General features: G+C 50.1%; 1 protein-coding gene across 1 annotated transcript; it reads right to left on the bottom strand.

Moving 5' to 3' along the window:
• Window positions 1-1807: 1807 nt before the first annotated feature.
• Window positions 1808-21433, bottom strand: LOC147096613 (major histocompatibility complex class I-related protein 1-like). Its single transcript, XM_085973851.1, has 5 exons — window positions 21382-21433; window positions 15365-15625; window positions 12705-12980; window positions 11406-11678; window positions 1808-2052 (listed from the first exon to the last, which is right to left on the bottom strand). The coding sequence occupies exons 1-5, from the start codon at window positions 21431-21433 to the stop codon at window positions 1808-1810; spliced, it is 1107 nt and encodes a 368-aa protein (XP_085829977.1).
• Window positions 21434-27538: the final 6105 nt, after the last annotated feature.

Genomic DNA, 27538 nt, shown 5'->3' with positions numbered 1-27538 from the left:
GCACGGGTTAGATACAGAGTAAAGCTCCCTCTACACTGTCCCATCAAACACTCCCAGGTCAGGTACAGCACGGGTTACATACAGAGTAAAGCTCCCTCTACACTGTCCCATCAAACACTCCCAGGTCAGGTACAGTACGGGTTAGATACAGAGTAAAGCTCCCTCTACACTGTCCCATCAAACACTCCCAGGTCAGGTACAGGACGGGTTACATACAGAGTAAAGCTCCCTCTACACTATCCCATCAAACACTCCCAGGTCAGGTACAGCATGGGTTAGATACAGAGTAAAGCTCCCTCTACACTGTCCCATCAAACACTCCCAGGTCAGGTACAGCACGGGTTAGACACAGAGTAAAGCTCCCTCTACACTGTCCCATCAAACACTCCCAGGGCAGGTACAGCATGGGTTAGATACAGAGTAAAGCTCCCTCTACACTGTCCCATCAAACACTCCCAGGGCAGGTACGGCACAGGTTAGATACAGAGTAAAGCTCTCTCTACACTGTCCCATCAAACTCTCCCAGGTCAGGTACAGCACGGGTTAGATACAGAGTAAAGCTCCCTCTACACTGTCCCATCAAACACTCCCAGGTCAGGTACAGGACGGGTTACATACAGAGTAAAGCTCCCTCTACACTGTCCCATCAAACACTCCCAGGTCAGGTACAGCATGGGTTAGATACAGAGTAAAGCTCCCTCTACACTGTCCCATCAAACACTCCCAGGGCAGGTACGGCACAGGTTAGATACAGAGTAAAGCTCCCTCTACACTGTTCCATCAAACACTCCCAGGCCAGGTACAGCACGGGTTAGATACAGAGTAAAGCTCCCTCTACACTGTTCCATCAAACACTCCCAGGGCAGGTACAGCACGGGTTAGATACAGAGTAAAGCTCCCTCTACACTGTTCCATCAAACATTCCCAGGGCAGGTACAGCACGGGTTAGATACAGAGTAAAGCACCCTCTACACTGTCCCATCAAACACTCCCAGGGCATGTACAGCACTGATTAGATACAGAGTAAAGCTCCCTCTACACTGTCCCATCAAACACTCCCAGGGCAGGTACAGCATGGGTTAGATACAGAGTAAAGCTCCCTCTACATTGTCCCATCAAACACTCCCAGGGCAGGTACAGCACGGGTTAGATACAGAGTAAAGCTCCCTCTACACTGTTCCATCAAACACTCCCAGGGCAGGTACAGCACGGGTTAGATACAGAGTAAAGCTCCCTCTACACTGTCCCATCAAACACTCCCAGGGCAGGTACAGCACTGATTAGAGACAGTGCACGTCTCCCTCTACACTGCCCATCAGACACTCCCAGGGCAGGTACAGCACGGGTTAGATACAGAGTAAAGCTCCCTCTACACTGTCCCATCAAACACTCCCAGGGCAGGTACAGCACGGGTTAGATACAGAGTAAAGCCCCCTCTACATTGTCCCATCAAACACTCCCAGGGCAGGTACAGCACGGGTTAGATACAGAGTAAAGCTCCCTCTACACTGCCCCATCAAACACTCCCAGGGCAGGTACAGCATGGGTTAGATACAGAGTAAAGCCGCCTCTACACTGTCCCATCAAACACTCCCAGGGCAGGTACAGCACGGGTTAGATACAGAGTAATGCTCTCTCTATACTGTCCCATCAAACATTTGAAAAAGGAGCACGTGGTTTGTTCTAGAGGGTCCTGGCACATACCGCAATTAATAGTTCAGATCTTCAGGAGAATATGTGAGGAGAATGGAAGAAAATAAATCATTCGCGGAATTAACTACTGAAAATGGAAGTTGTCAGTCGGCAGTTAGGAACCTGCTGGTCTTTGTTGGTCACTGCTGGTCTCTCTTGGTTGCTGCGGATCTCTGTTGTTATTTGCTGGTCTCTGCTGGTCTTTGCCAGTCTCTGCTGGTCTCTGCTGGTTATTGCTGGTCTCGCCATTTTGCCTCTTCCTCCAGAGGCCAATTCCAGTGATGATGCCGAGAAGAGTGAATGAGACGGCTGCTGCTCCAATCATAATCCCGACCTTCGTGCTTCCTTGTGACGCCCTCTCTGCTGACACGTAGTTTAAAATGATACTGATCAATAACAATTTCCTAATGATTTCATTATGTATTTCATTAAATGCAAACTAGCACTGTACATGCCTGATAGTAAAAAAAGAAAGTCTTAGAGTTATGTAGCGCCTTTCACAAACTCAGTTTAGCTTGGGATTGATACAGGGTTATGGAGAGAGTGGGGCAATGGGATTAGTGTGGGTTTGATACAAGGCTATGGAGAGAGCGGGACAGTGGGATTAGTGTGGGATTGATACAAGGCTATGGAGAGAGCGGGACAGTGGGATTAGTGTGGGATTGATACAGGACTATGGGGACTATGGGGAGAGAGCAAGGCAGTGGGATTAATACCGGTCTCGCCGTTTTGCCTCTTCCTCCAGAGGCCGTATATATATATTAATTAATGATCTAGACAAGAGAACTAGATGTAATATCTCCAAATTTGCAGAAGACACAAAGCTGGGTGGGCGTGTGTGCTGTGAGGAGGATGCCGAGAAACTCCAGGATGATTTGGATAGGTTGGGTGATTGGGCAAAAGCATGGCAGATGCAATATAACGTGGATAAATGTGAGGTTATCCACTTTGGTGGCAAAAACAGGAAGGCAGGTTATTATCTGAATGGCAATAGATTGGGAGAAGGGGAAGTGCAACGAGACCTGGGTGTCCTTGTGCACCAGTCGTTGAAGGTAAGCATGCAGGTGCAGCAGGTGGTTGAGAAGGCAAATGGTATGTTGGCCTTCGTAGCGAGAGGGTTTGAGTACAGGAACAAGAATGTCTTGCTGCAGTTGTACAGGGCCTTGGTGAAACCACATCTTGAGTATTGTGTGCAGTTTTGGTCGCCTTATCTGAGGAAGGATGTTCTTGCCATGGAAGGAATTCAGCAAAGATTCACTAGGCTGATACCTGGGATGGCAGGAATGAGGTATGAGGAGAGATTGGGATGATTGGGCTTGTACTCGCTGGAGTTTAGAAGAATGAGAGGGGACCTTATTGAAACTTATAAAATTCTGACAGGACTGGACAGACTAGATGCAGGAAGGATGTTCCCGATGGTCGGGAGTCCAGAACCAGGGGTGACAGTCTAAGGATAAGGGGTAGGCCATTTAGGACAGAGATGAGGAGGAATTTCTTCACCCAGAGAGTGGTGAACCTGTGGAATTCTCTACCACAGAAGGCAGTAGAGGCCAATTCATTAAATATATTTAAGAAGGAGTTGGATATATTTCTTAAGGCTAAAGGGATCAAGGGGTATGGGGAGAAAGCAGGGACCGGGTACTGAAATTGGATGATCAGCCATGATCGCATTGAATGGCGGAGCAGGCTCGAGGGGCCGAATGGCCTACTCCTGCTCCTATGTTTCTATGTTAATACAGGACTATGGGGAGAATGTAGTAGTAGGCTTAGTTTGCAATTGATACAGGACTATGGAGAGAGCGAGGCAGTGGGATTGATGAAGGACTATGGAAAGAGTGGGGCAGTGGGATTAGTGTGGGATTGATACAGGACTATGGGGAGAGAGCGAGGCAGTGGGATTAATACAGGAATATGGGGAGAATGTAGCTGTAGGATTAGTTTGCAATTGATACAGGACTATGGGGAGAATGGGGCAGTGGGATTAGTTTGGGATTGATACAGGGCAATAGAGAGAGCGGGGCAGTGGGATTAGTGTGGGCTTGATACAGGACTATGGGGAGACAGTGGGGCAGTGGGATTAGTGTGGGATTGATACAGGGCTATGGAGAGAGTGGGGCAGTGGGATTAGTGTGGGATTGATGCAGGGCTATGGAGAGAGTGGGGCAGTGGGATTGATACAGGGCAATGGGGAGAAAGCAGGGCAGTGGGATTAGTTTGGGATTGATACAGGGCTATGGAGAGAGTGGGGCAGTGGGATTGATACAGGGCAATGGGGAGAAAGCAGGGCAGTGGGATTAGTTTGGGATTGATACAGGGCTAAGGAGAGAGTGGGGCAGTGGGATTAGTGTGGGATTGATGCAGGGCTATGGAGAGAGAGTGGGGCAGTGGGATTGATACAGGGCAATGGGGAGAAAGCAGGGCGGTGGGGTTAGTTTGGGATTGATACAGGGCTATGGAGAGAGTGGGGCAGTGGGATTATTTTGGGATTGATGCAGAACAAGGAGCACGGACACAATGGGCCAAATGGCCTCCTTCTGTGGAGTAACCCTCTCTGTGCCACCATTCTAACATGCCCTGTTGTATATTCTCTATTTAAGAACAAGGCTGGCTGGCCAGTTCAAACCCCAGACTCAGGGCAGGCCCGGGGTTGAACCTGGGACCCTCTGGTCTGTATGTCTTAGTTCCAGATTGGGCAGTCCATTTACTAATTGTGCGAAATGGGCAATTGATAGGGTTTATCCTCAGTGTAACACAGTGAAACATTTACAAGGGAGGTAAGAATAAGCTTTTGAAAGAAGGAAAGGAGAAAGAAAGGTTTGCATTTATATGGAGCCTTTCATGACCTCAGGACATCCCAAAGCACTTTACAATCAATGAAGTACTTTTGAAGTGCAGTCCCTCTTGTAATGTAGGAAACACAGCAGCTAATTTTGCGCACAGCAAGATCGCACAAACAGCAATGTAATAATGAGCAGATAATCTGTTTTAGTGCTATTGGCTGAGGGATAAACATGGGCCCAGGACACCAGGGAGAGCTCCCCTGCTCTTCTTCGAATAGTGTCATGGGTCTTTTACATCCATCTGTTCAGCTCACCCAATTGCTTCAATCCTCACCTCCCAAGAGCTCATGGCCAGGTTAATCAGTTGTCTAACCATCAGCGAGTGACTATGGCTCGGTTTGCGGTCTGTGGAGCCTCTTTGGGTCGAGGTGGCTCCTAGTGGTGGAAGATGGTTACCAAGTGGCAGACTCGGTAACCCGATAACTGAACCAGGGTGTCCATCGCGCTCCAGGCTCTGTTGGTTATCGACCAGCCATCCTGGTCACTGATCCAAGAGTAGACCTGTCACAGGGGTGTGGCCATTCTTCCCAATCAGACCAAGAGCTTAACTGGTGAGATTGCCCTGGCTGGCCAAGCAATAGGAAGCTTACCAGTGCTCAATGTTGGTAGACTGTGTGGCTTTAGCTGGTTAAACTTCACCAGTGTTCCTGCACAGACCTGGGGCTCCCTAAGCCTTAGCTCTGTCAACCACAGTTCTGCTCTCATGTTATAAAAACTAAATACATATTTTGGTTCTGTCTTCACAAAGGAGGACACAAATAACCTCCCAGAGATGTCGGGGAACATAGGGTCTGATGAAAGGGAGGAACTGAAAGAAATCAGTATTTGTAGGGAAATGGTGTTAGGGAAATTGATGGGATTGAAGGCAGATAAATCCCCAGGGCCTGATAAGCTACATCCTAGGGTACTTAAGGAAGTGGCCCTAGAAATAGTAGATGCATTGCTGATCATCTTCCAAGATTCCATAGACTCTGGAACAGTTCCCATGGATTGGAAGGTAGCTAATGTAACCCCACTATTCAAAAAAGGTGGTAGAGAGAAAACGGGAATTATAGACCGGTAAGCCTGACATCGGTAGTGGGGAAAATTCTAGAGTCCATTATAAAAGATGTAATAGCAGAGCACTTGGAAAACAGTGACAGGATCGGACAAAGTCAACATGGATTTACAAAAGGTAAATCGTGCTTGACTAATCTACTGGAATTTTTTGAGGATGTAACTGGTAGAATAGATAAGGGAGAACCAGTGGATGTGGTGTATTTGGACTTTCAGGAGGCTTTCGATAAGGTCCCGCATAAGAGATTAGCGTGTAGAGTTAGGGCACATGGGATTGGGGGCAAGGTATTGACTTGGATAGAGAACTGGTTGGCAGACAGAAAGCAAAGAGTTGGAATAAACGGGTCTTTTTCTGAGTGGCAGGCAGTGACTAGTGGGGTACCGCAGGGATCGGTCCTTGGACCCCAGCTATTCACAATATATATTAATGATCTAGACAAGGGAACTAGATGTAATATCTCCAAACTTGCAGATGACACAAAGCTGGGTGGGCATGTGTGCTGTGAGGAGGATGCTGAGAAACTCCAGGATGATTTGGACAGGTTGGGTGATTGGGCAGAAGCATGGCAGATGCAATATAACGTGGATAAATGTGAGGTGGCAAAAACAGGAAGGCAGATTATTATCTGAATGGCAATAGATTGGGAGAAGGGGAAGTGCAACGAGACCTGGGCGTCCTTGTGCACCAGTCGTTGAAGGTACGCATGCAGGTGCAGCAGGCGGTTAAGAAGGCAAATGTTGGCCTTCGTAGCGAGGGGGTTTGAGTACAGGAACAAAGATGTCTTGCTGCAGTTGTACAGGGCCTTGGTGAGACCACATCTTGAGTATTGTGTGCAGTTTTGGTCGCCTTATCTGAGGAAGGATGTTCTTGCCAAGGAAGGAGTTCAGCGAAGATTCACCAGGCTGATACCTGGGATGGCAGGAATGACGTATATGGGGAGGTTGGGTCGATTGGGCTTTTACTCGCTGGAGTTTAGAAGAATGAGAGGGGATCTCATTGAAACTTATAAAATTCTGACAGGACTGGACAGGCTAGATGCAGGAAGGATGTTCCCAATGGTCGGTGAGTCCAGAACCAGGGGTCACAGTCTAAGGATAAGGGGTAGGCCATTTAGGACAGAAATGAGGAGGAATTTCTTCACCCAGAGAGTGGTGAACCTGTGGAATTCTCTACCACAGAAGGCAATAGATGCCAATTCATTAAATATATTCAAGAAGGAGTTAGATATATTTCTTAAGGCTAAAGGGATCAAGGGATATGGGGAGAAAGCAGGGACCCGGTACTGAATTTGGATGATCAGCCATGATCGCATTGAATGGCGGAGCAGGCTCGAGGGGCCGAATGGCCTACTCCTGCTACTATCTTCTATGTTTCTATGTTTCTATATATTATAGAGGCACTGGAGAAGGTGCAAAAAAAGATTTACTAGAATGATATCAGAACTGAGAGGTTATACCAATCAGGAAAGGCTGAACAGGCTGGGGCTCTTTTATCTATGAAAGAGAAGACTGAGGGGTGACCTGGTAGAGGTCTTTAAAATTTTGAAGGGTTTTGATAGGGTCGAAGTAGATAAGATGTTTCCACTTGTGGGGGAGTCCAGAACTTGAGGCCATGAATATAAGATAGTCACTAATAAATCCAACAAGGAATTCAGGAGAAACGTCTTTACCCAGAGAGTGGTGAGAATGTGGAACTCGCTACCACATGGAGCGGTTGAGGCGAATCGCATAGATGCATTTAAGGGGAAGTAGGATAAACACATGAGCGAGAAGGGAATAGAAGGATATGTTGATAGGCTGAGAGTGGGAGGAGGCTCGTGTGGAACATAAACACCGGCAGAGACCAGTTGGGCCGAATGGCCTGTTTCTGTGCTGTACATTCTATGTCATTCTATGTAACCAGCACCAAATCTCTCTGGACTTGGGTAAGTGACAGCTGTCCTTGCAGGGAAAGAGTGCAGACTCCATATTTGGCACAGATACTCACCCCGTGTGGATTTCTCAGTCACTTACTTTGGAGACGAGGTTTGGTGTCAGTCACCTGATTGGCCAAATATAATCTGAAGGCACTGACTCCCTGTTGTGAAGTGATTCAAAGGTGCTGGCCGCCCTCCAGTGACTTATCCAAGCGGCCTACAATGCTGTACTGTCGGATGGGCAGTACTGAGGGAGTGCGGCACTGTCGGAGGGGTGGTACTGAGGGGGCGCTGCACTGTCGGAGGGGCGGTACTGAGGGAGTGCGGCACTGTCGGAGGGGCGGTACTGAGGGGGCGCTGCACTGTCGGAGGGGCGGTACTGAGGGAGTGCGGCACTGTCGGAGGGGCGGTACTGAGGGGGCGCTGCACTGTCGGATGGGCGGTACTGAGGGAGTGCGGCACTGTCGGAGGGGCGGCACTGAGGGGGTGCTGCACTGTTGGAGGGGCTGTACTGAGGGGGCGCTGCACTGTCGGAGGGGCAGTACTGAGGGGGCGCTGCACTGTCGGAGGGGCGGTACTGAGGGGGTGCTGCACTGTCGGAGGGGCGGTACTGAGGGGGTGCTGCACTGTCGGAGGGGCAGTACTGAGGGGGCGCTGCACTGTCGGAGGGGCGGTACTGAGGGGGCGCTGCACTGTCGGAGGGGCGGTACTGAGGGAGGGCTGCACTCTCGGAGGGTCAGTGCTGAGGGAGTACTGAACTGTCGGAGGGGCAGTACTGAGGGAGGGCTGCACTGTCGGAGGTGCAGTATTGAGGGAGCGCTGCACTGTCGGAGGTGCAGTACTGAGGGAACGCTGCACTGTCGGAGGGGCAGTACTGAGTGAGCACTGCACTGTTGGAGAGGCAGTACTGAGGGAGCGCTGCACTGTCGGAGGGGCAGTACTGAGGGAGCGCTGCACTGTCGGAGGTGCAGTACTGAGGGAACGCTGCACTGTCGGAGAGGCAGTACTGGGGGAGCGCTGCACTGTCGGAGAGGCAGTACTGAGGGAGCGCTGCACTGTTCGAGGGGTAGTACTGAGGGAGCGCTGAACTGTCGGAGGGGCTGTACTGAGGGAGCACTGCACTATCGGAGGTGCAGTACTGAGGGAGCGCTGCACTGTCAGAGAGGCAGTACTGAGGGAGTGCTGCACTGTCAGAGAGGCAGTACTGAGGGAGCGCTGCACTGTCAGAGAGGCAGTACTGAGGGAACGCTGCACTGTTGGAGGGGCTGTACTGAGGGAGCGCTGCACTATCGGAGGTGCAGTACTGAGGGAGCGCTGCACTGTCAGAGAGGCAGTACTGAGGGAGCGCTGCACTGTCGGAGAGGCAGTACTGAGGGAGCGCTGCACTGTCGGAGAGGCAGTATTGAGGGTGCGCTGCACTGTCGGTGATGAGAACTTTCGGATGAGACGTTAAACTGAGGCCGTCTGCCCTCTCAGGTGGACATAAAATATCCCATGGCACTATTTCTAAAAGGAGCTTGAGAGTTCTCCCCATGTCGTGGCCAATACTCATTCCTCAACCAATATCACTAAAACAAATTATCTGATCATTATGTCATTGCTGTTTGTGACATCTTGCTATGCATTAAATTGGCTGCAGTGTTGCCTACATTATAACAGTGACTACACTTCAGAAGTGAACTCCTGAGACTGTGAAAGGCGATATATGAATGCAATTGTTTATTTCTTTCTTTAACAGCCAGACATGAGGTGAGGAAAATCCCTGTGGTGGAGAGCTTTGAGAACCATAGGTCTTAAAGTCAGTGGGGGGAAAAATTTGGTTGCTTTGCACCTCCCGTTAGCTCCCTAGGGCACTAACGGGGCGCAAAGCAACTAGCACCCAGGCGCGGCGATGTTTACGCCGCTCGTGAAATTGACCAGACATTTTGCGGCGGCGCTCTAAACACTACCGCCACGATCTCCTGCGCCCGCAGATCGTGACATCAGTTGAGCATGCAATGCCCCGGTAGCACCCTGGACCGGATATTGAGTGGCGCCCCCTGTCTTTCCGCCTGCCGCTAGCAACGGCAGGTAGAGGGGAGCGTTTTGCAGTTGGGAAGGGACTAAATGAGCGCTATTTAAAGGCGACCGCTTCTTGCCTTTTTTTGTCGGCGACATTTTTGCAGCACACATTCTGAGAGAGAGAGAAAGAGTGAGAGAGACTTCTGGAGAGATTCAACGCTGTGTGAAGGAGTTTTGGGTACTGAGCAGCACTTTGCAGGTTCATTTTGATTTGACCTCCCTTGCATCGATTTAGAAGAGACTGTGGGGGCTGCACTCTGAGCTCTTTCCCTGGGCCTCTCCATTGTTCTTTCCAGCAGAATTGATGTACAGGTCTCTCCAGGCCGAGATTCAAGGCTGCAATGAGCAGGATGTGGATGGAGAGCAAGATCGACCCTCCCCTTTAAGAACTGGCCGGCGCCATTGTGTCTGTGTTCCATTGCTGACTGACATCACATGAGCTTCGCCAGCGCTCTGAGGTAGTGCCTTGCTCCTCAGCGTTAGCACCTTAAGAGAGATGTGTAGCGCCTGATTTAGCGCTCCAATCACCTCTAGGGGCGTTAGAAGCCAAGTTTGCAGTCAGAGGCGATAATTATTGCCAGGCGCTAAACTTTGCGCCCGGCCGATAAGTGCACCCCAAATGGGGCGATACCGAATTTCTCTCCCACTTGTCCTTCCCAAGCCTGCTACACTCACCACATCTCATGTCTCAAATTAGTCACACACTGTATCCCAAAAATGTTATTTTTTGAATGAAATCTCTCCAATTTGCATTTGAAGGAATCAACACTATCAGATTCCACCATCTCCCTGGGGAGCCTCTTCCACAGACTGATCGCTCGCTCACTCAAATATTGTTTCCGCAGGACTCTTTTGAATTTATTCCCTCTTCAAGCACAGGCCATGTCCTCTCGTTCTGCTGTTGTGGACCAGGTGAAACAGCTGGACATGGTCTACATTGTAGCACCCAAGCAAATCATAAGAACATAAGAAATCGCAGCAGGAGTAGGCCCCTCGAGCCTGCTCCGCCATTCAATAAGATCATGGCTGAACATTTACATCAACTCCACTTTCCCGCCCGATCTCCGTATCCCTTGAATCCCTTAGTGCCCAAAAATCTATCGATCTCAGCCTTGAATACACTCGAAGACTCAGCATCCACAGCCCTCTGGGGCAGAGAACTCCAAAGATTCACAACCCTCTGAGTGAAGAAATTCCTCCTCATCTCGGTCTTAAATGGCCCACCCCTTATCCTGAGACTATGCCCCCTAGTTCTAGACACTCCAGCCAGGCGAAACAACCTCTCAGCATCGACCCTGTCAATCCCTCTCAGAATCTTGTATGTTTCAATGAGATCACCTCTCATTCTTCTAAACTCCAGAGAGTATCGGCCCATTCTACACAACCTCTCATCATAGGACAGCCCTCTCATCCCAGGAATCAATCTAGAGAACCTTTGTTTCACCCGCTCTCAGGCAAGTATATCCTTCTCAGGTAAGGAAACCAAAACTGTGCACAGTACTCCAGGTGTGGTCTCACCAAAGCCCTATATAATTGCAGCAAGGTTTCTTATACTCCAATCCCCTTGCAATAATTCCAACATACCATTTGCCTTCCTAATTGCTTGCTATACCTGCATGCTAACTTTCTGTGATTTGTGTACAAGGACCCCCAAATCCTTCTGAACACCAACATTTGCTAGTCTCTCGCCTTTTAAAAAATAATGGCAGCATGTGTGACCATGACAGGTGAGACCAGCTACCTCGGACCCAGGGAATTCCTGCTCCAAGTGGGCGGACTGAGTGAGCATCCCGAGGCGTGGGGGGGGAGAAGCACGCGGCCCTCTCCACCTGCCACTTACCCCAGGGTACGTCGACCCCCTGCAGGAGGCTGGCGTGCTCGATGCGACAGGAGTATCTCTCCCTGTCGTCTCCACTTAGCTCAATCGTTTTCATCACCCGAAACGTCGCATCCTGGTTGGGCAGCACGTCGCTGGATTCAACGTCGGGGACCTCCTCGCCGTTCCTCAGCCACGTCACATCGATAGGCCGTGGGTAAAAGCCCGTCACAAGGCAGGAGAGCCTCAGCACTCGCTCCCTGTCACTCCGATCCCCAATCAGCACCTCAGGGGCGGCTGAGAGAGTGAAACAAAGACTGAAATCAGTGACGAGTTGTGATGAAAGGTCAGCGACCTGAAACGTTAAATCTCTTTCTCTCTACACAGATGCTGCTGAGTATTTCCAGCCTTTTCTCCTTTTAGTTCAGAGTTACAGCATCAGCAGTATTTTTCTTTTGTATTCGTGAGAAGCTCTCCATTTGTTCTTTTATCTTTTTCCCCACCCACCATCAACTTTCTCCGCTGAAGGCAGGTGACTGATGCTGAGATACAGCACAAGGAAAGAGAGGGCTGAGGGGTGACCTAATAGAGGGCATTAAAATTAGGAAGGGGTTTGATAGGGTCGACGTGGAGAAGATGTTTCCACCAGTGGGCAAGACCAGAACTAGGGGCCGTCAATATAAGACAGTCACTAATAAATCCAATGGGGAATTCAGGAGAAACTTCTTTACTCAGAGAGTGGTGAGAGTGTGGAACTCGCTACCACAGGGAGTGGTTGAGGCAAATAACAGAGATACTTTTAAGGGGAAGCTGGGTAAACACATGAGGGAGAAAGAAATAGAAGGATACGCTGAATTGGGGTGGGAGGAGGCTTGTGTGAAGCATAATCTCTGGCGTAGACCAGTTGAGCCGAATAGCACATTCTACGTAATTCTATGTAAAGCCACACTCTTGTACCGCACACAAGTACCCAGTGTTCACGGGTGAGCCTACACAGTGAGGAAGCTATTCAACCAATGGGGTATTACAGCTTACTCTAATCCTATCGCCCGATGTCAACGTGCACGCACTTTCCAGCCAAGGTGACAGGGTAAGTAATTGGATTTAGGTCACCTGCCTGAATTCCTACCCCCACCCCCGCCCCTGCCCCGCCCACCTGCCCCGAAGCAAGGGGTACTGAAGCCAGTTGCAGCGCCACTTTACTGCTACCCTGTCCAAGAACAGCTGGCTCAGGACAGACCCGGGAATAAAAACCTGGTCTGTACCACCCGAGCCATCGGGAGCGCTCCCCCCCGCCCTCCAGTCGCCGTTCCCACAACGCACCTATCCTCAGTAGTGCTCCTCGCCCACACTCGAGGTATATCAGCAGCCATTCGATGCAGTCCTTCTCCAACAGAGCCTTGAAGTACTTGTTCATGAAGGTGTTGGCATTCCACCGGTCTGCTAACGCCTGGAACTCTGGGTTCAGCGCCATCCAACTCGTTGTGTCCTTGTCAAAAACATAAGCATCCTCCCGCTCATATCCCAACTTTATAAACCCATCCGTGGAATTACCACCGTTCACTTCACAGCCACACATTCCCTGGACAAAGAAAACACCTGGGGGGGAAATTAATACTCAAATCAATTTACAATGTGAAAAGGATTCGATCAGCTAGGTCCAATAACTTGTATTTATACAGCGCCTTTAACGCAGTAAATTGTCCCAAGGCGCTTCACAGGAGCGATTATCAAACATAATTTGACACTGAGCTACATGAGTAGATATTAGGGCAGGTGACCAAAAGCTTGGTCAAAGAGGTAGGTTTTCAGGAGCATCTTAAAGGAGGAAAGAGAGGCGGCGAGGCGGAGAGGATTAGGGAGGGAGTTTCAAAGAAACAATATCCTCTGGTGGGGGTATCAAGAGCAGGGTGGCATTATCTTAAAGTTAGAGCTTGGCCACCCAGGAGTGAAATCAGGAAGCACTTTTTCACATCGAGTGTGGTAGAAATCTGGAACTCTCTCTCTCCAAAAGTCTGTGGGTGCTGGGGGTCAATTGGAGCTTTCAAGGCTGAGACAGATCGATTTGTGTTCAGTGAGGGTATCGAGGATATGGAGCAAAGGCGGGGAAATGGAGTTGAGGTACAGATCAGCCATGATCTCGGTGAATGGAGGAGCAGACTCGAGGGGCTGAATGGCCTCCTCCAGTTCCTGGGTTGTGAGCCAGTTGTGTTACGTTGAGGTTCCATTCATGACCCGCTCTGCTGAACTTTAACCTTAGCAGTAGGTCAGGTGCCAGGAGGAACATCTTTTCACAGAGAGTCATGGATCTCGCGAATAAGTTGCCAGGATGTGCAGTGAGTGTGGATTGGCTGCAAGTGTTGGAAAGGGAGCTGGCCGATATCTTGAGTTATAGAGGGTGTGTGGGGTTAACGGGCACCAGTGATGACACCCACTGTTGTCTCCTGCACCTTCCTCAGTTCCCTGCGGGGGACACAGAGGAATTTTGCAGAGATTTTGTTTTCCTAAATTGACTGCACTGTCAGAGGGACAGTACTGAGGGAGTGCTGCACTGTCGGAGGGGCAGTACTGAGGGAATGCTGCACTGTTGGAGGGGTGGCATTGAGAGAGTGCTGCACTGTCAGGGGGGCAGTACTGAGGGAGTGCTGCACTGTCGGAGGGGCAGTACTGAGGGAGTGCTGCACTGTTGGAGGGGTGGCATTGAGAGAGTGCTGCACTGTCAGGGGGGCAGTACTGAGGGAGTGCTGCACTGTCGGAGGGGCAGTACTGAGGGAGTGCTGCACTGTCAGAGGGGCAGTACTGAGGGAATGCTGCACTGTCGGAGGGGCAGTGCTGAGGGAGTGCTGCACTGTCGGAGGGGTGGCATTGAGAGAGTGCTGCACTGTCGGAGGGGCAGTGCTGAGCGAGTGCTGCACTGTTGGAGGGGCAGTACTGAGGGAGTGCTGCAGTTTTGGAGGGGCAGTACTGAAGGAGCTCTACACTGTCGGAGGGGTAGTACTGAAGGAGACCTGCTCTGTCGGAGGGGCAGTACTGAAGGAGATCTGCTCTGTTGGAGGGGCAGTACTGAGGGAGCGCTGCACTGTTGGAGGGACAGTACTGAGGAAGTGCTGCACTGTCGGAGGGGCAGTACTGAGGGAGTGCTGCACTGTCAGAGGGGCAGTACTGAGGGAATGCTGCACTGTCGGAGGGGCAGCGCTGAGGGAGTGCTGCACTGTCGGAGGGGTGGCATTGAGAGAGTGCTGCACTGTCGGAGGGGCAGTGCTGAGCGAGTGCTGCACTGTTGGAGGGGCAGTACTGAGGGAGTGCTGCAGTTTTGGAGGGGCAGTACTGAAGGAGCTCTACACTGTCGGAGGGGTAGTACTGAAGGAGATCTGCTCTGTCGGAGGGGCAGTACTGAAGGAGATCTGCTCTGTTGGAGGGGCAGTACTGAGGGAGCGCTGCACTGTTGGAGGGGCAGTACTGAGGAAGTGCTGCACTGTCCGAGGGGCAGTACTGAGGGAGTGCTGCACTGTCGGAGGGACAGTGCTGAGGGAGCGCTGCACTGTTGGAGGGGCATTACTGAGGGAGTGCCGCACTGTAGGAGTGGCAGTGCTGAGGGAGTGCTGCACTGTCGGAGGGGCAGTACTGAGGGAGTGCTGCACTGTCGGAGATGCCGTCTTTTAGATGCGGCCTTAATTCAAGGCCCCATCTGTCTGTTCAGTTAAACACTAATAAAACCCACCAGCGATTGGTCCCAGTTTCATGGCCAACATTTCTCCCTCAATGCACACCAACAACAGCAGTTGAACAAATCACTCAACTCATTGCTATCTGCTGTGCACCAAATGGCTGCCGTGCTACTCCTAGAAAGCGACAATGACCAGCAAATTCCTCGTCAGTTATTGGGTGTGAAATGGTTCGGGCCGTTTCTGAGAGACAGCATAAAGCTCTGTACTGATACTAATCCCTTCCTACTGTCACAGGGTCTCTGTGAGGACACTTACTTGAAGCACCATGGTGCTGTCGGTAAAACATCTCAGCGTTTCCTCTGACGAGGCCATGGAAGCCGGCCATTGTGATAGTCATCGCGTCCCAGTGATCCCTCTGGAAGGAGTCGGCCATCCACTGCTGCCTGGGCACAGTCCGCGGCAGGGTGCTGTCGAAATACGCTATCTGATAGTCATCTAGCATCGCCACCAAACTGTACTCGGGCAGCTCGGCCAGGCCATGGTTCAATAGGTAGTAAAATGCAAGAGTGTGAAAATCTGCTGGATCACAAGCAGATACCAGTCTCAAATATGCTGGCGATTGTAAAGTAACTCAATGTGGAAATAACACCGGTTAATGCTAAACCTCGTTAGAACATAAAAACATAAGAAATAAGAGCAGGAGTAGGCCAAACGGCCCCTCGAACCTGCTCCACCATTCAATAAGATCATGGCTGATCTTCTACCTCAACTCCACTTTCCCGCCCAAAAACCTATCGATCTCAGTCTTGAATATACTCATCGACTGAGCATCCACAGCTCTCTCGGGTAGAGAATTCCAAAGATCACAGTTGGAATATTGTGTCCAATGAGGGACACCGTTTGTTAAGAGGGATGTCAAGGTCATGGAGAAGGTGTGGAAGAGATTTGCTCGGCCGATTCCCGGGTGTGAGCGGCTTGTTTTATGAGGACAGATCGGGATATTTCTCACTGGAACAGAGAAGGTCAAGGGGATCTGATAGAGGGGCCCAAACGATCAGGGGTTTGGTAAAGTACAGAGAATCAACGCTTCTCATTGTTTGGTGAGTCAGTAACCGGAGGGCATAAATTAACACCATCACCACAAGAGCAAAGGGAGCGATTTGGAGCGGTTATTATAATGGAGAGGGATGTTGGGCTATGGAGGCCGGGATTTTCTGCCTCCACTCGGAGCGGACACCAGCAGCCCACATTGGAAAATTCCTCACCCGTGATTCTCCCACCACAGCTTGGTGCTAATTCAGTCACATCAACAACACAGTCAGTACTTTTGCCTCTGACACCAGTTGAAGTATTGAAGAGTCGCAGCTAATTCTCCCCCATAATCGGACACACGGGCCGATTTTCCTGCAGGTGTGGGGAATTGTCGGGTTCCCCGAATGTCGGGGTTCCCACACGAATGTAAATGGGTCTGCCAGATTGATGCAATTTTCCCTCAATTGGCCAATTCATTTCCAGCGTGTGGGAACCCTTGCTAATTGACTATTTCCAGTCAGAAAGTCGCACAGTATGATGTCATCATTCGTGGTGCTTTTAAGGTCCACAGCAAGCATTGCAACCTCTGCAGGCTTCCCAACGAACCACACAGGATGGCAGAGGAGCCTGCAGCAGCTGTGGCCAGTGCCAGACCCCGAGCTGCAGGTATTATTGGATGGGGTGAGGACCCACAGGGAGGTCCTCTTCCCTAGGTCAGGGAGGAAGAGGCCTCCCACTGAGACCAAGGCTGCATGAATGCAGGTGTCAGCAGATGTCAACTCGCTGGGAGTCACCAGAAGAACCTGGATACAGTGTCGGAAACAATTCCATGACCTTCACCGTACAGGAAAAGTAAGTATGAAGTTTCCATCACCCTCAACCTGATCCCCATTGCCTTTCCTCACCAGCACTCAGCTTTAGCACTCTCTTCCTCCACATCCCACTTCACAGTCACATCCATGCACCCTTACCCATTCCCTCTCTCTCTATGCTCACATTCACATAACTATTCCACCATGCAGCCCTCACACTCCCTCTCATTCTGATGCTTTGAACACAACTGACAACACACAGGGAGGGCCCTTGTTCTTGCAGCCTCACACCATCTTTGTCTCCCTCTAAGTATCTATGCTATGCAATCTCTACACTCACTCCTTCATTCTCACTCAAACTCCACTTGTCTCCCTCATTGCAGGAAAAGAGAGCTCACAACAACAGAGAGCGAGCCAGGACTGGAGGAGGCCCACTAGCCCCCCTGACCCCCTGGGAGGAAGGAGTGCTGGAAATTGTCGGGGTTGATGTGGCTGCAGAAGCTGGGGAAGGAGAGACAGGGGCAGTCCCGCAAGCTGGTGACAGAATAGTTTTCCATCTCTCTCATTGACATAGCATGAGTCGCTGTTATGATTCTGAAGCTACATCATTTGGACTTATGAACATCTGCAAAATCCAATGCGCATGTAACCTTGGCATCACATCTCTAACTCTTTCCTTTACTCCCCCACAGGACCATCCAGAGCCCCCGTCGCCACTGCGGAGGAGGAAGAGGCTGAGCAGCCAGACTCCTCAGAAGAAGCTCCAACCTATGAGGGCACAGCGTCAGCAGAATTCAGCGCACCCAGCACCAGCGCGGACACTCACACCTCGGTGGGACCTTTGCGAGATAGAGTAGTGTTGTCACCTGGTGTATCACAGCTCACAAGTGAGCATCAGCAGATGGTGGAGACAGGGACAGCAGCGGAGAGTCCTCGTCGGAGGGCGCAAGACTCTGCCAGTTCAGCTCAGCTCAGCTGCATGTTGACCCTCTGCCTCTGGGTCCATCTGCAAGAGAAGAGGTGATGGATCTCCATGCACAGATGCAGGAGTCTCTGGCAAGTTTTGTCTCCAGGGTCGCTGCGAGTGTGGAGCGAATGGAGGATGCCATAGCGAACATGAGCAGAGCCTTTGTGGAGTCATTGGTGCATGAACGCATCACCATGGAAAGGAGGGCAACTTCCGTGAAAAGGATAGCTACAGTAGAGGAGAAGATGGCTACGGCCATGGAGGAGCTAAGTCGCCAGAGTGTTGACAACATGGTGAGTGTTCAGAATAGACTGACATCTCTGGGGGAGCGATGGTCAGCTATTGAACAGAGAAACCAGACCTTCATGGCAGGCCCTCTGAGTAGGACTGCCATTGTAGAAACGGGTCCCCATGACCCACCTGATGTGCAGCAAGCTGCTCTCAAGCCACTTGCAGGCACTGAGGGGGACCTGACCCATGAGAGGGAGGTTGGTGGCAAACCTCAAGGAAGTGGGGGCTCCTCTCCAAGTGCTCACACTTCCATGCCACTGCAGAGCCCTCGGTCAGAGCCCTGCCGGAGTCCACACCCAACGGAGATAGAGGTCTCAACCACTGCACAGCCGCAGGAGCAGCAGACTGCTGGCGAAACATCACAGGCTCGCCATCCCAGAGGACGCCCACCAAAGGTGTCGAGACAGGAGCAGCAGGAAAGTGAGCAAGGGGCCTCCACATCTGCTGAAGCCACAGGGGAAGCACTACGTAGGAGTACGCGTAAGTGGAAAATAAAGCACTAATAGTCACAAGGGTAGTCACTTGGGTGAAATGTTGTGTTTATTTGAAAAATGCCATCAGCTGGTTATTGTAGATAAAATTTCTGATGGCAACTTCTTCAGTTGTGGCATGTGTCATTTCGCGAATGGGGCTGGAGGCGCTCTAATGCCAAGAGGGGAAGGAAAAAAAGGCCTCCCATGCTTCTGGTAGGTGCCTCAGTTGAGGAAGCGCTGAGTGAGGGTGGCGAGAGGGGCTTCCCAGGAGCTCACACTGGAGAAGTGTGTGAGGCTCCAACCTTCCACAGCTGTGCCTAAGCCTGGAACAAGTTGCCCCAAGCCTGAAACAACAAGGTCCTGCAACCTACAAATGATGTCTGATTAAATCTCTTCTTTCCTGATTGACCTGCAGCTGATAGTCAGCAATCCGATATTGTTAACGCCAGGTTTCATCAGCGGGGTTCCCACGTGGGAAAAGGCTGAAAATAGCAAGGGCCCCTTAAAATGGCAATATATATGCCAATTATTGGTGATTAAGGTGCCTGAAGACCACTTCCGTCTGCTGCGTGCGGGACTGATTCAGGTTGGACAGAAACGTCTGGGTGAAAATCGGACGGGGCGGGGAATCAGCCGCGGGGGGGTGGTCGCGACCCCTATTTTTGCAATTTCCCCCCCCCACACGCCTGAAAGCCCGCCTGATGGCTCCAGAAAAATCGGCCCCACAGAGTTCACGTCGGCCTTGACTCATTCAAGAGTCTATAATAAACGGGCAGTGTTTGCTGAGAAATAAAAGTCATTCTTGGGTCCGAGCAGCACATTGGACAGTGCCAAAGTCCATGGTGTTTCTGTGAGGTGAAGGTGGGACCGGAGGGCAGAGTTCGAATCTGCTTCCACTTCAGTGTCACTCTGCTGAAGTAGCACAAGAAGGTTCGGGAAGGATTTACATTATACAGCGCCTTTCACAACCTCAGGGCGCCCCAAAGCTTCACAGCCAATGAAGTACTTTTGAAGAGTAGTCACTGGCGTAATGTAGGAAACATCATTCACTTTGTGAAGTAGTTTGATACCGGGGCTGAACGAGTTAAAATATGAGGACAGGTTGCTTAGACGAGGTTTGTATTCCCTCAAGTATAGTAATTAAGGGGTGCTGTCATTCAGATAGTTGAGAGGGTAGATAGAGAGAAACTTTCCTCTGGTGGGGGGAGTCCAGAACAAGGGGACATAATCTTGAATTTAGAGCCAGGCTGTTCCGGGGTGCTGTCAGGAAGCACTTCTTCACACAAAGGGTTGTGGAAATCTGGAAACCTCTCCCCAAAAACATTGTTGAGGCCAAGGGGTCAACTGAACATTTAAAAACTGAGATTGGTAGATTTTTGTTAAGCAAGGGTATGAAGAGTTATGGAACGAAGACGGGTCGATGGAGTTAAGATAAAGGCCAGCCATGGTCTAATTTAATGGTGGAACAGGCCCAAGGGGCTGAATGGCCTCCTCCTCCTGTTCCTATGAGATGCTTTGACTGTGTACAGCAGCGTACATTACTACAGCACTCCCCATGTACAGTGAGATGCCTCAGAGCAGTGAGCAGGAGGGAGAGCCGGAAGAGAGTTTAAGCGGAGCAAATAACACAGTCAGACAGAAGGAGCTACAGGAGCCTTCTGGAGGGAGGGACGGGAGAAGGTGGACATGCTGAGGGAGAGTGCTACGGAGGGCTGGGGCATGAGAGACTGAAGGAGTGGCTACCAGTGGTGGTACAGAGTCAGCGGAGGGGGAAATGTAGGCTGGAGTGGGAGGAGTGGAAGCGGCATGTAGGGACATGAGACGGGAGGAGATTGCAGAGGTGGGAAGGGTGGAGGCCAGGGAGGGCTTTCAAGGTGAAGAAATAAACCTTAAAGTCAGTTCTGTGGAGCTGGAGGAGCCGAAGGGGTTTGGCAAGGATAATGGATGGGGGTGTGGGGGAGGAGGTAGAACACATCGACCAGAGCACAATATCTGTAAGGTTCAAACGTGTTTGTGGTCCAGTAATATTGGGGCAGATTTTCACCTCCACCACCTGAGTGTTCAGCATCAACTGGCAGGAGCGCAGGTGAGCAATACCTGGAGAGGAGGATCACATGTCCGTAACAGAACCTGAGCCATTTCCTTCTATTGAAATCCACCTCCCCCCACCACCTCCGACCAGATTTCCTTTCTGTCCCTCAGCCCAGGTGATACTTAATGTCCAGGAGTTCAGACGGCAATCTAGCCCGTTACGTGAAAGGGAAAAATGGAATCTTACTTCAATATCAGACAAGGGAAAGGCTCAAGTGTTCGTAACGTTTTTTACTCCCTTCTCTTTCCCTTTGTCTTCCCTTCCCTTTCCCATTCCCCACCCTTTCCCATTCCCCACCCTTTCCCATTCCCCACCCTTTCCTTTCCCTTCCTCCCCCTCCCCTCCCCTGTCCCTTCCCTTCCCTTTTCAGGTACAGCTCTAAGACTTCACACCCAAATGGCTATTATTTGTGTCTGGGCCTTGACAATAATGGTCAGTCCATAAGAAATCTGCCCCGAACAAAGACTTTCCAAACATATCTGTAACACAACTTCTCACAGTGTGCCCTCCCCAGTACAGGGATCATCCTTACTCTGAATCGCTCACACACCCAAGGCATTGCAATACTCCAAGCCCAGGGACAGCTCAACACTATCTTGTGATGCTGTCAGTCTCAGGGTTCCCTCAAATACTGCCCACTGATATAAGCTGTTTGAATTGCTTACCGGAGGAGACGGTGGGCACACAGTAAACGTTCAGTAAAGCAACAAGCATCATGTTCTAAAGTCTCCCGGGGCACTGATTAACCAGGAGAGAAACAGCTGGAACAATAACTTAATCTCTTGTGCTTTTCAACACCACTCTGGCCTGAAGCTGCTTATTGGTGCTCAGGTGCAGCAGATCCGAGCACCAGATCCAGTGAGACTGAAAGGACTTGTTCTGGTCACTGGTTACCAGGGAGTGGAGTCTGCAGTCCGCCTTTTACAGCAGGGGCTCGTACTCAGGTCCAGCCCATTATTAACAATTAACCTTCGCCCCTATTTACACCTTCTGTATTTCAATGGTATATTTTCGGCTCCCGCTTTCGCCCCTCCCATTCTCTTCTCAATGCACTGATTTTTGAATTCAATGGATCAACCAAGAAATGAATTTATATGGTGCCATTCCTGAGCTCAGGTCATCCCAAAATGCTTCACAGGCAATTAAGTTTTGTTTTAAGTGCAGTCACTGTTGTAATGATGGAAATGTGGTAGCCAACTTGCACACAGCAAGTTCCAACAAAGAGCAATGTGATAATGAACAGATTATCTGTTTAGTGATGTTTGTTGAGGGATAAATATTGGCCAGGACACCAGGGAAAACTCCAAGCTGTTCTTCGAAATAGTGCCATGCGATCTTTTATGTCCACCTGAGAGGGCAGACAGGACCTAGGTTTAACGTCTCATCCGAAAGACGGCACCTCCGACATTGCAGGAGTAGGCCATACGGCCCCTCGAGCCTGCTCCGCTATTCAATAAGATCAGAGCTGGTCTTCTACCTCAACTCCACTTTCCCGCCCTAACCCTTGATTCCCTTAGCGCCCAACAACCTATCGATCTCAGTCTTGAATATACTCATCGACTGAGCATCCACAGCTCTCTCGGGTAGAGAATTCCAAAGATCACAGTTAGAATATTGTTTCCAATGAGGGACACCATTTGTTAAGAGGGATGTCAACGTCATGGAGAAGGTGCGGAAGAGATTTGCTCGGCTGATTACCGGGTGTGAGCGGCTTGTTTTATGAGGACAGACCGGGATTCCTCTCACTGGAACAGAGAAGGTCAAGGGGATCTGATAGAGGGGCCCAAACTATCAGGGGTTTGGTAAAGTACAGAGAATCAACGCTTCTCACTGTTTGGTGAGTCAGTAACCGGAGGGCATAAATTAACATCATCACCACAAGAGCAAAGGGAGCGATTTGGAGCGGTTATTATAATGGAGAGGGATGTTGGGATATGGAGGCCGGGATTTTCTGCCTCCACTCGGAGCAGACACCAGCAGCCCACATTGGAAAATTCCTCACCCGTGATTCTCCCACCACAGCTTGGTGCTAATTGAGTCACATCAACAACACAGTCAGTATTTTTGCCTCTGGCACCAGTTGAAGTATTGAAGAGTTGCAGCTAATTCTCCCCCATAATCAGACACACAGAGTTCACGTCGGCCTTGACTCACTCAGAGACTATAATAAACGGGCAGTGTTTGCTCAGAAATAAAAGTCATTCTTGGGTCCGAGCAGCACATTGGACAGTGCCAAAGTCCATGGTGTTTCTGTGAGGTGAAGGTGGGACCGGAGGGCAGAGTTCGAATCTGCTTCCAATTCAGTGTCACCCTGCTGAAGTAGCACAAGAAGGTTCGGAAAGGATTTACATTATACAGCGCCTTTCACAACCTCAGGACGTCCCAAAGCTTCACAGCCAATGAAGTACTTTTGAAGAGTAGTCACTGGCGTAATGTAGGAAACATCATTCACGATGTGAAGTAGTTTGATACCGGGGCTGAACGAGTTAAAATATGAGGACAGGTTGCTTAGACGAGGTTTGTATTCCCTCAAGTATAGTAATTAAGGGGTGCTGTCATTCAGGTAGTTGAGAGGGTAGATAGAGAGAAACTTTCCTCTGGTGGGGGGAGTCCAGAACAAGGGGACATAATCTTGAATTTAGAGCCAGGCTGTTCCGGGGTGCTGTCAGGAAGCACTTCTTCACACAAAGGGTTGTGGAAATCTGGAAACCTCTCCCCAAAAACATTGTTGAGGCTAAGGGGTCAACTGAACATTTAAAAACTGAGGTTGGTAGATTTTTGTTAGGCAAGGGTATGAAGAGTTATGGAACGAAGACGGGTAGATGGAGTTAAGATAAAGGCCAGCCATGGTCTAATTTAATGGTGGAACAGGCCCAAGGGGCTGAATGGCCTCCTCCTCCTGTTCCTATGAGATGCTTTGACTGTGTACAGCAGCGTACATTACTACAGCACTCCCCATGTACAGAGAGATGCCTCAGAGCAGTGATCAGGAGGGAGAGCCGGAAGAGAGTTTAAGCGGAGCAAATAACACAGTCAGCCAGAAGGAGCTACAGGAGCCTTCTGGAGGGAGGGACGGGAGAAGGTGGACATGCTGAGGGAGAGTGCTACGGAGGGCTGGGGCATGAGAGACTGAAGGAGTGGCTATAAGAAATCTGCCCCGAACAAAGACTTTCCAAACATATCTGTAACACAACTTCTCACAGTATTGTTGTGTATGTACCTTTAAGAGAGAACTGCTTTTATACTGTAGTACCGGCAGTGACCACACCTGTATATAAAGCCGTAGCAGGCTTCTGTACTTTCAGTTCCAGCATAACCGCTGTTCAGTAAACACCTGTTATTACCGTTCTCCTGCAGTCCGTGTGTTATTGATACGCGGACACTACAGTGGCGACGAGCAGGTTCAAACTCACCTGCAGTACTGCATCACCTCACGGGGATCCATCCCTGAAAAGAAGCTTCTTGGAGGTCAAAGCCAGAGCAACGGGCGTCGACCGTGGGCAACCGCCCAGTGATCCATCGGAGTTCAGAGAATCGCAGGGGAAGCTGTGGAGAGCTGGGCTTGGTTCTCCAGTCAAGGTGTCCCAGCAAATCGGCCTGGTAGCAGGTACTGCGCTGACCCTTCCCGGACTGCGGCGGGCTAGAGCTCGATCAAGCAGCTCTGCAAGGGGGCCGAGCAGCGTCGTCGGGAAGAAAAAGAGAGAGAGAGGGTGGAGCGCACAGGGCGCGGCCGGTGCTCAAGAGTCGGGCATCGTTAAAGAAAATAAAAAAGGGGAAGGAAAAGAGACATGCAGTGGACAGCGTCGAAGAAGAATAAAACTAAGAAAATTAATTAACAAAAGAGAGACGCGCAGAAAGCCGCGGGGCACCGCCATTACTAGTTAGAACGCTAGGAGCAGCATTGGCAGCAGCGGGAAGAAGGAAAAGCGCGGGAGGCGCCATTTTAATCCATTGGGGAAGAAGGAAAAGCACGGGAGGTGCCATTTTAAACCGTCCAAGATGCCGAAGAGTGGCAGCATCACTGCTTTCGACAACGAAAAAGAAGACTGGACCACGTATGTGGAAAGAATTGAAGTGTACTGCAAAGCAAATGAGGTGGCCGATGAAAAGAAGGCGTCGGTGTTATTGAATTTGATGGGCGCGAGAACATACGGCCTATTGTGGAATTTAATTACCCCAGCTAAACCAATGGAGAAAAGCTTTGAAGAGATTGTCAATATCTTACAGGAACATCTAAACCCTACACCGCTGCTGATAGCAGAAAGATTCAAGTTCCATAAAAAAAAACAGCACAAAGACGAGAGTAATGCTGACTATCTTACGGAACTATGCAAATTATCGAAACACTGCCAGTTCGGAGCAGGACTGGCAGATACCTTAAGGGATAAGTTTGTCTGTGGGCTCCAGAGTGAAGGAACCCAGAAACGACTACTTTCGGAAAAGGACCTTACGCTAGAAAAGGCTTTCAGCGTTGCAGTATCCTATGAAGCAGCAGCACGGGGATCTGCGGAAATACAACAGAAACCGCAAGAATATAGCACCAATGAAATGGCATATGGAGCAGAAATGTGCTATCGCTGCGGCAGAACAACCCATGACCAGAAGGATTGCTGGTTTAAGGACAAAGTATGCAGGCAATGTGGAAAAGTGGGACACATAGCACGAGTCTGCAGGTCGGGAAAGAAAACCAACACTAAAAGAACTACTAAGGAAAAGTACAAGAAAGTACAAAAGATGACGGACAGTAGTTCAGAAGATCAGAAGAGTGATAATGACTCCGGGAGCAGGAGACTAAGTTGTCTAAAGTTACACAACGTGATCGCAAAGGAGGATCACCGAACCATTTGGGTCACCCTCATGATAGCAGGGTCCCAAGTAAGGATGGAATTGGAAACAGGATCAGCCCTAACAGTCATGACTCACAGAAATCACAGAAATCACAGAAACCCCACAGTGCAGATAGAGGCCATTTCAGCCCATCGAGCCTGCACCGACACATATCCCATCCGATCCCCGTAACCCCTACACCAACACATATCCCACCCTATCCCCGTAACCCCACGTATTTAATCCCCCTAACACTAAGGGTCAATTTATCATAGCCAATCAACCTAACCCGCACATCTTTGGACTGTGGGAGGAAACCGGAGCACCCGGAGGAAACCCACACAAACACGGGGAGAATGTGCAAACTCCACACAGACAGACAATCGACGAGACTACGAGCGGCTATTCTCACACATACCCTTGAAGGACACGTCCATTGTCTTGAAGACATATACGGGGCAAAAAGTCTACCCCAGAGGAAAAATAAGGGTGCCCGTTAAATACAACGGCAAGGAAACACAGAAACTGTATCTATATATACTACAAGATGGAGGACCACCAATATTGGGACGTGAATGGATCTGAAAAATACAATTGGATTGGCATTCCATTCAGGCGCCAACTGTGGCTGACAAAAAGGATGACAACGTCACACCTGGACGACTGTCAAAAATTCTAACTGACGTGAAAGAGGTGTTCCAGCAAGGACTTGGGACTCTAAAAGGCGTAACGGCAATGATAAAAATTGAAGACAACGCAAACCCAAAATTTTTTAAGGCCAGACCGTTACCGTATCCGATCCGCCCAGCCATCGAAGCAGAGCTGGAGAGTCTGGAGCATTCGGGTGTGCTGTCCAAGGTGGACTGGAGCGAGTGGGCCACACCCATCGTTCCTGTAATGAAGAAATACTTGAGCAGCACGCCTGGGGAACCGAAGAAGGTTCGCATCTGTGGGGACTTTAAGGTAACTGTGAACCCAATCCTTCACACAGTACAATATCCACTTCCGCGGACAGAAGATATTTTCGCCTCACTATCTGGAGGGAAACGCTTTACGAAGATTGATCTGGCCCAATCGTATCTACAAATGGAGGTAGAAGAAGCATCTAGAAAATACCTCACAATAAACACTCACAAAGGTCTTTACCAGTACAACCAACTGGTATTCAGGGTAGCATCAGCTCCGGCTACTTGGCAGAGGGAGATGGAACAAGTCCTGCAAGGGATCCCGGGGACCCAGTGTTATTTGGATGACATCCTGGTTACGGGCGAAAATGACAGTGAACACCTTGCCAACCTGGAGCAGGTGCTCACTAGATTACAAGAATATGGGCTATGAGCCAACCGCCCCAAATGCGAGTTTTTCAGGAAACAAATCTCGTATTGTGGCCACGTGATTGATGAAGAGTGGTTACATAAGTCCCCAGACAAGATTGAGGCAGTAGTCAAGGCTCCAGCACCGGAAAATGTGTCACAACTGAGGTCGTTCCTCAGGTTGGTGAACTACTACCATAAGTTCTTGCCAAATTTGTCTACAATTCTGCACCCACTGAACGCCCTGCTGCAAACTGGAGTAGCATGGAAATGGAGTGATGAGTGTAAGCGTGCCTTTCAGAAATGTAATTGCCTAATCACTTCAAAAGAAGTATTGGCCCACCGCAATCCAACACTACCGATTCGGTTGGCATGTGATGCGTCTCCCTACGGCATCGGAGCGGTGCTGTCGCACAAATTCCTTGATGGTTCAGAGAGGCCAATAGCCTTTGCGTCACGCTCGTTAACCTCAGCCGAGCGTAACTATGCCCAGATTGACAGGGAGGCCCTCAGCCTGGTGTGGGGGGTGAAGAAGTTCAATCACTATCTGCACGGGCAGAAATTCACCTTACTGACTGATCACCAGCCTCTTGTCTCCATTTGTAACCCCAAGAACGGCGTTCCGGTTATGATGGCGCAACGGCTGCAAAGATGGTCCCTTTTTCTAGGGGCACATCAATAC

This window comes from Somniosus microcephalus, unplaced genomic scaffold, assembly GCF_052327205.1.
Source record: "Somniosus microcephalus isolate GS21.2 unplaced genomic scaffold, FLI_Smic_1.0 unresolved_chr1, whole genome shotgun sequence".
In the NCBI taxonomy this organism is placed as follows: Eukaryota; Metazoa; Chordata; class Chondrichthyes; order Squaliformes; family Somniosidae; genus Somniosus; species Somniosus microcephalus.
Note: the sequence above shows the minus strand (reverse complement) of the source record. Positions and strands in the feature narration are given on the sequence as shown.